Here is a 13703-nt window from a genome sequence, read left to right as displayed (position 1 = left end):
ACTTCTTACTGCTAAATGTAGGGGGCAATAAATCAACACCCTACGAAATCCCACTTCAAACAGACTTTGTCTGAAGCAGTTACTGGTTTCAGTATTCCTTGTGTATTGGTAGGACTAACAGAAGATTTCTTTTATGGCAAGACCAAAGGAAGTCTTGAATATTAATAAGATACAGATTTGAGCATTAAATTTATGTATGAAAGGCAGCAGGCTGGGTGTAGTGGCACCAGAGGTTTTGGTTATGCCATCCTGCTGCTAAACCTCTCTTAAACATGGCATGTTATATCTATCCTGTATCTGTTACAAATGCTGCTCCTCTCAGAAGTGTGGAAGGGTCACCCGAAAGAGCTTGGCACCCTTGCTTCAGCAGGGCAGGGACCTGCACGATGGCAGGTGGTTGTGTCCTCCATTGCCTCACCCTAGTGCAATGAAGGTTTTCCACAACACAGCAGGATTTGGGCATCCTCGTCCTCTGACTTTTGCCTTCTAGACGAGAAAGCTCCTACACGGGCAGTGTCTACAATTTGCTTGTGCTGTGCAGCACCTCCATGCTTCTGCGAACCCTGTTCTGGTACGAGGGCAGCCACAGTAAGTGTGCTTGCAGTTATCGGCACGCTGATAAGCTCCTGCCACGAGCTGTTAACTGCCAGTCCTGCAGCTGGAGTGTGGCAATGGAAAGTACATGCTGCTTTATCAGCTGAAATCAGTTTGTTTAAACCAGCGCTCCTCAAATGGTGTCACGTGCGTCTGTAGTGAACCTGAGTGTGGGTTCACTTCGCCCTTCCCTCGTGTGAGCAGCAAAGCTGGGGGGCAGGGGGCAGGGGCACGCTGCTCTGGGGGTAGAGGCAGTGCTGTGGGCTTGAGAGGGGAAGGGGAAATCTTCAAAGTGGATGCTGTTTCCCTTCTGCCCCTCTTTCTGCCACTCCAGACACAAGCTGGAGACTAAGGCAGTGTTCAGGTGGGACAGAAAGGGGAAGATGAAGAGGCCCAGTGGATGTAGGATATGAAGAAAGGGGAAAAGATAGCAGTAGGGAAACCTATGTAATAAAGTTCAACAGTGACTGAAGCCATCACTAAGGATAGTGGGTCATGTTCAGTTTGGGTTTGTTGTTTGTTGGGTTTTTTTTGTTGTTGTGATTTCTCTGTGTCCCAAGAGTGAGTGTCTTGGAATTGTTGTTTTCCTCTAAGTCTAAGGGTTTTGACTGCAGCGGCACATGCATTCCCCCTGCCACGGTCCCCAGAGGAGAGAAAACGCCTAAAGGACGGAGAGGATATGCTTCCTGCAGGCTGTGGCTGCTCTGATTAATTTGCTATCAGATGAGCACACGTGATTGCTGCCTCAAACCAGGACGGACATAGTTTGGAAAACCAAGATCTTCCTGCCTCGCCTTCCCTCCTCCCTTGAAGGGAATCACCAGGCTTTTTACGTAGGCCTTGGGCATAAATAAACACTTGGGGAGTCAGCTAAATAGGCAGACCTGCTTAAATGGTGGCTTGTCCCTAGGAAGGTGTATTTCCAGGCCTGGCTTCTTGTTTGGTTTTGGGCCAAGGAATGTCCAAGGGACGCATTCAAAACATTCCCTCTCTAACTAACTGGCTTCCAGAATGTGCCAGCTAAGTGCAGCTGGCGAATAGTCCTCGGGGTGCCGTTCGTGACAGCTTGAGCTAATCTGTGGCTGTTGGACGCTCCTTGCTCTTCTCCTGTGCCAACCCTGTTTTCCTTCTTTTGTTGTTCACATGGTCAGCTGGCTCGGATGACTGGTAAAAGACTGCTGGTGTTGGTGGGAGAGGAGGAAGGAGGGAGCTAGTGCAGTCCCGATTCTGGTGGCCCAGGCTGCCGTGGTACCACCTGCTTAAGCAGCAGTTGTGATGCTGCTGCGAGTGGGTACAAAAGGCTGCTGCTGCCAGCAGGGATGCTTCTGCCCTGCTCCTGGCCACGTGTCCTCATTGCTCCTTTGTGTTGGCACAGATGTTCATCTCACCTGAGTTAGATCAGCTCTTGATCCAGCTAAAATCTGTCTCAGCAGACAAAACATTTGTGCTGGCTTAGCTTTCCGAATGGTTTGCTGTATAGATCCAAACCGGCAGTGCATGGCAGGTGTCCTTGAGCTGCCCAGCAGTCCCGTGACTCGCTGCTGGCCGTGTCGCACACCGTGCCTCCCTGCTGCCCGGGGCTGCTCGCTCTGGCCAGGCTCCCAGGCGTGTGTCCGGACGGGCAGGTGTTGTGTGTGCTGATGGTGCAGCACGACCCGCTGCTCTCGGGGCAGAGGGGCATCCCCTGCCGTGCTTCTGGGCAAGTGCTGCCCGAGAGCAGCTGTGGAAGCATGGCTTAACTTTTGCTGCTTCCAGTCCGCCTCTCTTGGTTGTGGTTTCACAGCAATGCCAAAAAAACCCCCAAAAACTCACCCCTGCAAAAACCTGGTTCGTTCACTGTCAGCTTGGCTCCCTGCGCTCAGTCTGCAATACGGGAAAATGCACGACTGCCGTTGTGGGGGGAGCGTTGTGGAAAGGAGAACTCTGCTTTTCCTGCCTGGTTCTGAGAGAGCTCGCTGGGAAATTTTCTGGTGGCTTTTCTGTCCTGACTTTGGGACAAATCTAGATTAGGGAGCGACTCCGTGTGTGTATTGACTTTACAAGGATTTGAAATGCATTAGGGCATAACTAATTAAGTTTTAGTGTCTCAAATGGGCTGCTGGTCCCTAACTGAAACTTACTGCAATCTTTTTTTAAAGAAAAGCTCACAGGTGCATTAAAAGAAACATCTTAAGGTTGAAAACCAGCTGTCGGAATATCTTCTCAGTCTTCAAATGTGTGACACAGACACGTGCATCTTGAATTTTCAAGGGTCCATATCATGGCAAACAGCCTCAGTTTTGGTAACTCATGTCATAGACATTTCTACTAATTATGTCTTTTTCTTTTTCTTCCTTGCCCCCCAGGTCTTATTTGGATTGTAGCATAGAGGCACTATGTACTCGGAGTGGAGATCCTTGCATCTTGTCATTCAAAATGATCAGGGTAATACCAGTGTACTTCACAGCTATCCTGAAAATGTGGGGAGAGAAGTGGCAAATGCAGTGGTGCGTCCTCTTGGACAAGCTTTAATTACATCATCTGTTGGAAGTGAGAGTTTACTAAAAACAGACAAAGAAGTAAGTGCATTTCCTTAGACATTGTAGTTTCCTTCATGTTAGAGTGGCAACTTGATTATTTTCTATAGCCTCTTATTTTTCTCTCTTTAATAGTCCAAGTTTTATGAAGTGTAATATATTTTTAGGTTAGTAATCCACATAAGGCTTCTATTAACAACTAGTTCATAGCCACAGTGTACTTCATGACCTGGTAGTAAGTGTTTATCTGAGCTGCTGTACCAGGAAGCTCAGGCTAAAGCAAAAAAAAAAAAAACACCAACCAAGGAATTTAGCAGTTAACACGTAAAACCTTTCTAATTACCTTCGTTTTTAAAGCAACAGTGTGTGACTTCTTAAAAAAGTCTTTGTATAGTACAAGTATTTACTAGAATTTGAAAATGTTCCATTACATCAGCTCTTGTGTGCTCTGAAGAGTTCTCTCTACAGGTTAGACTAAAGAGATTCAGGATTTAGAGTGATTTGCCTTTTATTCATAATCTTCATAATGTCATCGTGTACAAATTAGTGACTTTAACGGTTCGACTTGATGATCTTAAAGGTCTTTTCCAATGAAAATGATTCTGTGACTCTATGACTTGGTGTTTTCATACACTATATGGTAAATACCATTGCCCGTATTACATAACTACTGTTATTTTGTTGAGTTAGAACCAATGTGTGCTGACCATTGTTTACTTGCTAATACTTACTTTTAATAACTTTTGCTTTGTATTTGTTTAGGTAAAATGGACTATGGAGGTGGTTTGTTATGGACTGACCCTCCCTCTGGATGGAGATACTGTGAAATACTGTGTCGATGTATATACAGATTGGATTATGGCTCTTGTATTACCTAAGGACTCCATTCCTTTACCAGTTATCAAGGAACCAAACCTTTATGTTCAAAGCATTCTCAAACATCTCCAAAATCTCTTTGTACCAAGGTGAGTGTTGGGGCTGGGACACTTGGGAGGCTCAGGAATTCGAAGCTGTAGTCAGCAGGTAACGTGTCAAAGAGGCCTGATGAGCCATGGAGGCTCTTCATTAAAATAAGACTGCTGTCGTTGCAAAGTCAGGAGGAAGGTGTCTCTCCAGACCTGTTTTGTAATTTTCAGTAGCAAATTGACTTGTTGCTGCTGTGTTTAGGTAGTTAGAATTACAGATCATTTGTAGACTTGAATGTTTACTGTTCTAGGAACTTCAAGAATCATCTCTATGAGATGACTGGAGGGCGGTGGGAAAGGTTAAGTAGCATCACTGTGTGACCATGGGGTTGGTGCTGTGTAAAAGTGAGATAACTAAGAGCACATCATGGCAATCCAATGCTTTGTTTACTCAAGACTTGAAAGCATTTCTGATGTGCTGGAGGATCTTGCAGTGCGTGGCTGCTTTGTGCCTGCATCTTGTTGCCTGTTGTATGGGCATAATTATGCCGTCTTTCGCTGGTAGTTCTGGAGGAATCCCACGGAGGAGTTCTTGCTATCTGACAGCCTGGTGTTACACGAGACATCCTTGGATGGTAACGTTGAGATACGCATGCTTCTAGGTCTTGCACGAAGTTATATTGTCAGAGTGCTCAAACATCCTACTTGGTTTATAGTTTATGACGAGTTTACCTGCTGCTGTTGAACACATGTGTTGGATAAGTAAGAGGAGATTATTTAACAGTGCCATGTGAAACAGTACTTAAATATTAGCTACCTGAAATTACTTCAGATCCATGTTTAGTGTATGTCTAAGTATCAGGTCATCTGTTTTTATCAGTATTAATAGTGTATCACTGCAAGTGGCCTTCAAAGTGCTCTGCTGCACTTGGATCCCTTGACTTTACCTGAAGGCTTTGTTAATAAAGCGCTTTGAATATTAACTTGTACAAATCCAGATGAGGAGTTCGTTGCTATTTATTGATTGCTTCTAAGTCTGCCACCTAACCTTAGTTGTCATTGCTCTTAACTTGTAGGGAAAAAGGCATTTTAATTCCCATTAAAGGATGGTCAGGGCAACAGCACAAATCTGAGGAAAGCATGCTTCTGGATTAGACTTCTGCAGAAGGTTGTCTCTAAGCTTTAATACATGCAGAACAGGGTCTACTGTCTGGGAACCTTGATTCCCTTGGCACAGCAGAGAATGAATTCTTCACTAGTCCATTAAACAGTTCTTGCTATGATCCCTTGACTGCTCTCACGCCAGGGGCCCTGGTAGCAGGCAGTTCAGTAGTCCTGTTTCTTGCATGCTGTTGGCACAAGCTGCCATTCCACCCTTCTCTCCAAATGTTGTTGATGGAGCTCAGTACAGGGTGGTCTAGACTGCGTGTGATGGCTGTTGAATGAAATAATTAATATCCAGAGACAGGGAGGGCTGGAAAATCATTATTTTAAACACCTCCCCCACACCCTGATATAACTATTCTATTGTTTCCTTTCAAAAGCCTCCGAGATGTACCTGAAACACTGTTTTTCATGGCTGTTGCTGTCAACACTTGATGTTCAAGTCCTTACTCTATTTTTTCAAGAAAAAGAACTTCAACTTTAAGTTTTGTCCTCCAGGGAGTTATATTCAGAGTTCACTCCAGCAACAGGAAGATGTTCTATAATGGAAATTAAATGCAATACTGAATTGTGCACACCTTGCTTGAGTGAAAGCAAAGGCTCATATTCTTATGTGCCTGTGGAGGGGAAGAGGAGAATAATTTCTGGTTTTAACCAATTGATACAGGTTGCTGGTGATGATGCGCTCCTGTAGAATTCTTACCCAGGAGCTCTTGTAGCAACCTGTGTTGAACTGCCTCCCAGAAAAATCTCCTGTTCTTGTCTTACAAATACTAAGCCTTTGTTATAAGCCTATGTCCTATGGGGGGTTGTGATAAAAATAGCTTCCTTCCTTATCCTGGTTTCCTGGAAATGGTGTAGCTGTTGGTTTGGCTGCCTTAAAAGTGGTGGCCCAGAGTCGTGGTGAGGGTTTCAGACCCCGAGGTGGATGTGTAGTTGAGGTGTGAAAAGCGACAGCCTTAAGTGAGCAGTTTAACTTAAATAGCATCTCAGGAACATGTATACAGCAAATACAAAGCAGGTGTGTAGAAGTCATTCTGGTCTGAATGCTCAGCTGGATCAAATGTTTACATGCACAGTCCTTGAAATAGTGTGGTGCTGAGAAATAAGAACAGTGAAAGATGGGTGAGTCAGGTTGCCTTTCCTCTGGCTGCCGGCCTGACTAGAGAGAGGGTGTTCACGTCCTTCCCTCCAGCACTCACCTTCTGTCCACCCCGATGAAATGAACGCTTCTTTTCTTGGTGTATTTGAGCAGTCCCCACACAACCCCCAAGCTTTCAGTCTCTAGCAACCTTTGAGGGAGCTGGGGTTGTTTAGCCTGGAGAAGAGGAGGCTCAGGGGTGACCTTATTGCAGTCTACAACTACCTGAAGGGAGGTTGTAGCGCAGTGGGAGTCGGCCTCTTCTCCCAGGCAACCAGCGACAGGACAAGAGGACACAGCCTCAAGGTTCTCCAGGGGAGGTTCAGGTTGGACATCAGGAAGCATTTCTTCTCAACAAGGGTCATTAGCCATTGGAAGGGGCTGTCCAGGGAGGTGGTGGAGTCACCATCTCTGGAGGGGTTTAAGAAAAGCCTGGCCATGGCACTTAGTGCCCTGGTCTAGTTGACAGGGTGGTGTCAGGGCAACGGTTGGACTCGATGATCCCAGAGGGCTCTTCCAACCTGGTTGATTCTATTCTATTCTATGATATTCAGGAAGCCTTGTAGATTACTTCAGCAGCAGTGGTAGTTACTGCTGTTGGATAAAGTTTCAGTGCTGCAAACTCTTGTTGGAAGCAAGAAAGAATGTATGAGAGCTCTCTCCCCCTGCCGCCCCTCCCTGGGAGATTGAGGTGTAGATACCAGGGTGTTCTGTGCAACTAAAATGCCTGGAATTGCTTGAGAGACCATGGAACAGGTGACTGTCCAAGTGGAATAGACACTTTTTTGTAGTAAATTCTGCTTTTAATATGAAATGATGAGAACAGTTCTTGATGCAATGGAGTGTGGGAATGAAAAGGCCAGATTCTGTAGAAATCTAGACATGAGTCTGCAAAAAGATGCGACCAAAGTTTGCCATTCAGTTGACTTTGTGCACAAGAGGAACTGATAGGCGGATGGAGACTTTAGAGTTGCCTTTACCAGATGAGCTCAGAAGTATCCCAGTAGTCATCTTGCATATGGAGCTCCTATGTGTAAGCCCCTTCATAGAGATTCCCTAAATCATTAGGGAAACAAGTCTTGAAACAGGCTTTGAAACTTCAAGCCTATCAAGATTAAGGATATATTTTGGTTGAAGTATCTGCTCTGTGGTTGCTCAGAGGAAAAAATAGTGCTATAATCAAGGCAGGGCTTACTTGTCCTAAGCTGTGTTGTTCTGTAGAAACTGTTAGGGTCTAGCCCTAGCATCAAGCAACCCCCTGAAGTCCTTGCTGTCTGCAGTTTTGCGTTAGATATTATCTTGTCTCTTGCAAGCTTGTTTCCAGTACTGCAATGTGACGTTTATTCTATCAAGATAAGAGTTGATAGTATTTTTAAAGCGTGTCTGTCAATAAGTGATCTCAATGCGCGCTGCTGTTCTCCAGGAAAAGCAGATCTCTGTCTAGTGGATCAGCATGTTCTTCAGATGCTTACCATGCAACATGACTTGTGGGTTGTACCACACTGGAAATGTGTGGTAGGAATCTGGTAATACTACTTAGTAGTCCAGTGGAAGGTAATATTTTTATGATTTTTTTTGTCATTCTTTCAGTAAGTGGTAGGAGGGATGAGGAAACAGCTCACAGATATTGCACACTCTCATTTGTAATCTCTTTCACCCTTTAAACTTTTAGGCTTCCTCAGCTTTGTTTACCAGCGTCCTCAGATACTGTCCAGAACACTTCATGTTACTATTTTGTACCTGTTCTGCCTTGTCCAAACTAACTGATGGGAAGAGACCACGCTGCTTTGTGCTGCTTCTGCAACACTTCGTGTTGAGTGACTCAGCAGTGACAGTGTGGAACTGGTTGTTACTGTAGGGAAAACCTTGATAATATCAATTTGTTCTGTCTTCCTTACTTATTATCCCCTCTTCCTTTAGTCTAATTTTCCTATTTAATGACCCTCTTCTAGATATTTTTTTCCCAATCCAGGGAATTGGGGGTAAGAGTTGGATCTACATTTGGAAGCAAGAGAACTAGGAAGAATTTAAGTTAGTTTGCTAACAATGTTTTCTCCTAATTTTGCCATTTTCCTTCTGAATGATACATGTAACAATTGGTGATGTCTCAACTACATTGTCATTGTTTGGTCTTAGCTGCATTCCTTTGGGATAATGGGTTGTGCATACTCCAGTTAGTGAGTTCTGTGTCTTGTAGAGAAGAATGTTACGGTACATCTTGTACTCATTAAGGCAGAGTTAGGGTGCATAGAAGCATATTAGCTCATGTTCTTGGCTCTCGTTCAAAAATATTGATGTTTCCTCTTGTAATTGCTCAAAGTCCAGGTTATTGTACACATCACTTTATAGTTCAAAGACTCAAGTGTTGTTTTCTTCTCTTGCAGGCCAGACCCAGGATCTAGTCAGATTAGATTGTGCTTGCAGGTTTTGAAAGCTGTCCAGAAACTGGCTCGTGAATCGACAATTATGGCAAGAGAAACCTGGGAGGTTTTGTTATTATTTCTTCTTCAGATCAATGACACTCTTCTCGCAGCTCCAACTGTGCAAGGTTCATGTTCAACTTCCATTTTGTTCAATTACTGGAAAAACCTTTGGCTCTGCTTGATGTTGAGCTGCCAGGGGGTTGGGGGCAAACCTGTTAAAAGCTCTTAGTAGCCACCAAAGCGCAATAGCTTGCTCCTAATTCTGCTACACTACTCTGAAATAAAGCGTGTCAGAGAAGACTGAATGATTTGGAGCAGAGTTCTAAACGTATTTTTGCAGAGCAGTGACACTCTGTACAGGAACAGTTCATGATGAAGGGTTTCAGATAATGTTGTTCCCTCTTTATTTCACTGAAACCCCTGTGTGTCTTGCTGCTTGGCCTGCATGCTGGAAAATAATATTGTCAGTTTATACTGTTTAAAAAAAAAAAAAGGCATCAGTATAGATAGAGTGCAGTAGAAGACAGCATAAGATCAGTGAATTCCCAGTGTCCCTTCGTGACATACGTATGTGGCTGGGCTTAATATATTATGGTTGGTCTTGTAAAAAGGCTGGTTGCTGTAGGAAGCAATCAGGAATCAGTCTTAAATGAAAAATGATAGGAAAAAAATGTACTTAATCTTTACACACTTAAACTGAAATCTCCTTGGGGAGATATTTGAAGTTGTTTAGACTGAATGCTCGCTAAAGGCATGCTTTGTTTCTGTTATAAGGTGGCATTGCTGAGAATCTGGCTGAAAAATTAATTGGTGTGCTGTTTGAGGTGTGGTTACTAGCTTGTACGCGGTGCTTTCCGACACCACCTTACTGGAAAACTGCCAAAGAGATGGTGGCCAACTGGCGACATCACCCTGCAGTAGTTGAGCAGTGGAGCAAGGTCATCTGTGCCCTGACTTCCAGGTAGGAGAAATCCCATGGCAATAAACACACGTGTATGGGGATGATCATGGTTATATGTGTTTTTCTCTGGAGTTGCTTATTTGTGGAATGCACAGCAATCCAAAAGTGAATGAGCAAAACAAAGTGAGAGATCTTGCTGGTATCCTTGGCTTCTCCTGTTTGTGTGTGTGTCTTCGTTCTGCAAGTGAAGATCTGAATGGGATCGTCTCTGTTATTGTGTAATCTCAGCATCTCTCTGATACTCAGCACTTTACAGTGTGTGGATATTGGTCACCATCACTGAGACTCTTCATCCCATGAAGAATGAGTCATGAACATTAGTGTAGCATTATAGTCTGTGTGTTTAATGGCAGTCACCACCAAAATCATTCAGTGCTTGTTACTACTGCATGGTGCTGTGTTTGAGGTGACTCTTGGACTCTGCCTCTCCTGCCATGTGGAGCTGAAGCCGTGCTGTAGCTGCCTGGCACTTGTGCCCTGGCAGTAGGGATGTGATGGGCCAGGGCAGGCTGCAGGCTCTCCTCTGAGCAGTGGCACTCTCCTCCAGAGAGTATCGGAGGAGAGCTGTACTAAGGCTTGCTGGGCAGGGGAACAGTGAGGAGCTGTGGGCTGCGGGAGAGGTTAGGCTGTAGCAGAAGGCCCTGAACAGTGAGGGGAGTCCCAGAGCCCTTAATACTGGGGTCGTTGTGGTATGAAGTCTTTGCGGCACAAATCTCACCATCTTGGAGGAAAGATTAATTGGTGAGGAGCAGGGGTCCGAGTCTCCTCCTCCCAGCTTTCCTGAGACATCAATAACCATTTCTAGGGAAGTTCAAAGATGTATTAAAATTGCTGCACTGTGAAAAATTCAATAGTATGCTTTTCTGCAAGGGTTTATTTTAACTCTGAAAACTTGCTTTTGAATCACCTGTCAAAATTCCGAGTGTGGATAGATTTCTTTTTTTTCCCAGGTTATGCAGCTAGTTGTTAAACCCGTGGGAAATAAAGCTGCAATACAAGTTCTGTGTATTTCCCACGCTATTCCTTTAGCTATTTTTAGCTCATTAGATGTAGTGTTGCATAACAGAAAATATTTTATGATTCACTGATCTGAAAAGAACAGCTCTGTCTCAAAACATGTGTTGGTGATCTGCTCCATGCACTGTGCCCACACTTTATCTTCCACTGTTGACAGTCTTGGGTCTGTTGATGCATAGTAATCCGCAGGTTTTCTGGAATGTTTTAGTCTGCTGTTCAGTAATGTTGGTTTACGCCTAATACACAGAAAGCTGAACTCCTCTGAGGTTAATTTTAAGCTCAGTGGTATTTTAAGATGCACTTTTAATACTTCAGTGAAGCTGCAGCTTCAAACAGTTAAAGTGTTGTTTTAGTAAAACAGTTTTCTGAATTGAGTTATTAGCAATAAGCTGAGAGTAAATGTCTCAAAACCATATGGAAAATTATATTTGGAAATCTGTAAAGATACGCAGTGTTAGTCTGTATCCATGGCTGTGACTTCGTAGGAGGGTGAAACTAGGGTCTTACTTGTGTGGCCATACCGATAGATACTTCTTTTACCCGTCTAGGGTGCTTTAAGTCTATTTTAACAGTGTTGGATGTGTGGATTGCAATTTATTTCTGTTTTCATTCTTGAAAATGTCCCAAATTTCAGCTAAGGTGCAGCCATGCTCTGTGGAAAACCGATTTCTTGCAGCTCTTAAGGGGAGAATGGTGAAGCAGCGCAGTCGGCTGCAGAGCAGGGGTGTGGGGCACGGCTTCGCATGGGCTGTGCCCAGACTCTTCTGGGTTTGTCAGAGCTGGGTAATTCCTCAGCAAAAACCTGCTGTGGGGGGATGCCTCTGGGGCGCTAAATGTGAACGGGTGCTGGGGCACCGGTGCCCCATACTGGAAAGAGGTTACTGCCTGGTGCAGGGGTGTGTATTTCTGGTTTGGACCTGAAGAAGGCCTCACGTCCTAAAGCTCACTTGCTTTTCTGTCCAAGCTAGTTCCTGTGACAGCCTGTGGTTCCAAACACACTCCGAGTGTATTTTGCATTAGTTGGCTGCAAGTTACTGTAGTGCCCAGTGCTGGGGGAAGTGGAAGATGGTAATTCAGCCTAATTAACTCTTGGTTTAGGAGTCAGCCATAGACTTCTGCTCTCCTCACCTTTCTCCTAGTTGTAATGACTTCATCTCTGTAAAGCTGTCTTCATAAGCGGGCAACGGTGAGTGGGATACTGCTTGGCCATTACAGACAACTCTGCTTAGAAATAAGGGTGTGATAACTGAAGCAAGAAATGGTTCTAAAAGTGAGTTTAGCTTAGGGAAAGATAAAACCTGATTTCTGGGAATGCTGGGATATTGAGAAAGTGCAACTCTGATCCATCTCTTCAATCATTTTCGAGAACACCAATATTGTGTTGATCAGGGAAACTGATCTGTAAGTTTGCAGCGCTGGGGATGAAGCAGGGGTCAAATCAGACAGCAGTGGCTCAGTGAAGCTTATTGGTGACTCGTCAGGTAGTTATAACACTTCTGGAGAAAGATCTCCATGTATCTAAGCCATTACCTCGTGATACTGCGTTGCTGTGAAGCCCTCTGTGGATTTGCTCTTCACCGTTCTGCAGCTCCCAGCTTCTGCAAAACGTAGTGCATATTTTTTTAAGAGCTTGCTGCTCTGTGGATTGCAAATCCTGTGCTGCTTGTAGGATGGCATTGGGTGTTGCTCAGTGTGCTGGTGTAAATTGGAAGTCAACAGTAACTTGGAATTTAGACCTGTAACCTAATGTGACTTGCTGGTATTGTGGGACACTGTAGCTAACGAACCTTGAGGATAAGGGCTTAAATTCCACACACACACCCCCCTCCTTTCTTATGTAACATCTCATCAGTTATGCATGTGCCTGTGTTAATTGGTAACCCCCCTGGCTAAACAGCGAGGGGGTGCATGTGTTAACAGCTCTTTGATTTGGTTGGACCTTTGGGCAGGCTCCAAGGTGTGTACCCTTCAAAGCTTCACGAGGGCTAAATGACTGCACAAGACAGGGATCTCTAGAAACACTTGGGATGTTGTGTTGTTGCTTGTGGGCTCACCTGTGGACTGCTGATACCTTTGAGGCTCCAATGCCCTGTTAAATTTCTGAGGAGTATTAACTGAATGACAGATGTGTCTGACTTGCTTTCTAGATTGCTGCGTTTTACATACGGACCTTCCTTTCCTCCATTTAAAATTCCTGATGAAGATGCTGGTCTGATTCCTCCTGAAATGGATAATGAGTGCGTTGCACAAACTTGGTTTCGCTTTTTACATATGCTGAGGTATTGTAATTACAGCCATCCATTGTTCAAATTCTTGCATCACGTCTATAAATTTGCATGACAAATGAAAAATTTCTCTGGAGATTGCCACGATTAAGCACCTAAATAGGATAAAGGGTGAGAGACTTGTTGTACTAGCGCCCTGCAGCAGGCCAGGGCAAGGCTGTGAGTGAGTTGTTTAACTTTGAACTCTTTGACTCTTTCAGAACGTAAACTGGTTCATTTATTTAAGGTTTTAGCTGCTTGGCATTTTGGAGGATCTGAAAAACAAGACTTCCATACAATTTTGTTTCTCTGAGATAGCAAACAGGAAAAGCAGAACAATAGCTCCAAGAGATGTATACTGCTTCCATTTATTCTCCAGGGCGTTAAATTTAACCTAAAAAAGATTATTTTTTAAATGGGTGTATCTCTTTTGTTTCTATGAAGAAAGCTATACAGTTAATTTTAACAACCATGTTACTCTTCCTTAAATACACAACAGAACCAAATGGCACGCTTGGATTTAAAGATTCTTGGGAATGGCATGGCATTAACCACAGAATCAATCAGGCTGGAAGAGACCTCTGGGATCATCAAGTCCAACCATTGCCCTGACACCACCATGGCAACTAGACCAGGGCACTAAGTGCCATGTCCAGTCTTTTCTTAAACCCCTCCAGGGATGGTGACTCCACCACCTCCCTGGGCAGCCCCTTCCAAT

General features: G+C 44.3%; 1 protein-coding gene across 5 annotated transcripts in view; it reads left to right on the top strand.

Annotated features, from left to right (window-relative positions):
• Window positions 1-13703, top strand: part of RALGAPB (Ral GTPase activating protein non-catalytic subunit beta) — a 66870-nt gene that overhangs the window by 3656 nt on the left and 49511 nt on the right. For all 5 annotated transcript variants that reach the window (XM_068419696.1, XM_068419697.1, XM_068419695.1 and 2 more), the window contains exons 2-6: window positions 2940-3152; window positions 3873-4075; window positions 8705-8868; window positions 9518-9704; window positions 12869-13000. In XM_068419696.1, the coding sequence (XP_068275797.1) occupies window positions 2970-3152; window positions 3873-4075; window positions 8705-8868; window positions 9518-9704; window positions 12869-13000 (869 nt within the window). In that variant the 5' untranslated portion in view covers window positions 2940-2969. The remainder of the gene's footprint in view (window positions 1-2939; window positions 3153-3872; window positions 4076-8704; window positions 8869-9517; window positions 9705-12868; window positions 13001-13703) is intronic.

This window comes from Nyctibius grandis, chromosome 28 (genome assembly GCF_013368605.1).
Source record: "Nyctibius grandis isolate bNycGra1 chromosome 28, bNycGra1.pri, whole genome shotgun sequence".
NCBI lineage: Eukaryota > Metazoa > Chordata > Aves > Nyctibiiformes > Nyctibiidae > Nyctibius > Nyctibius grandis.
Note: the sequence above shows the minus strand (reverse complement) of the source record. Positions and strands in the feature narration are given on the sequence as shown.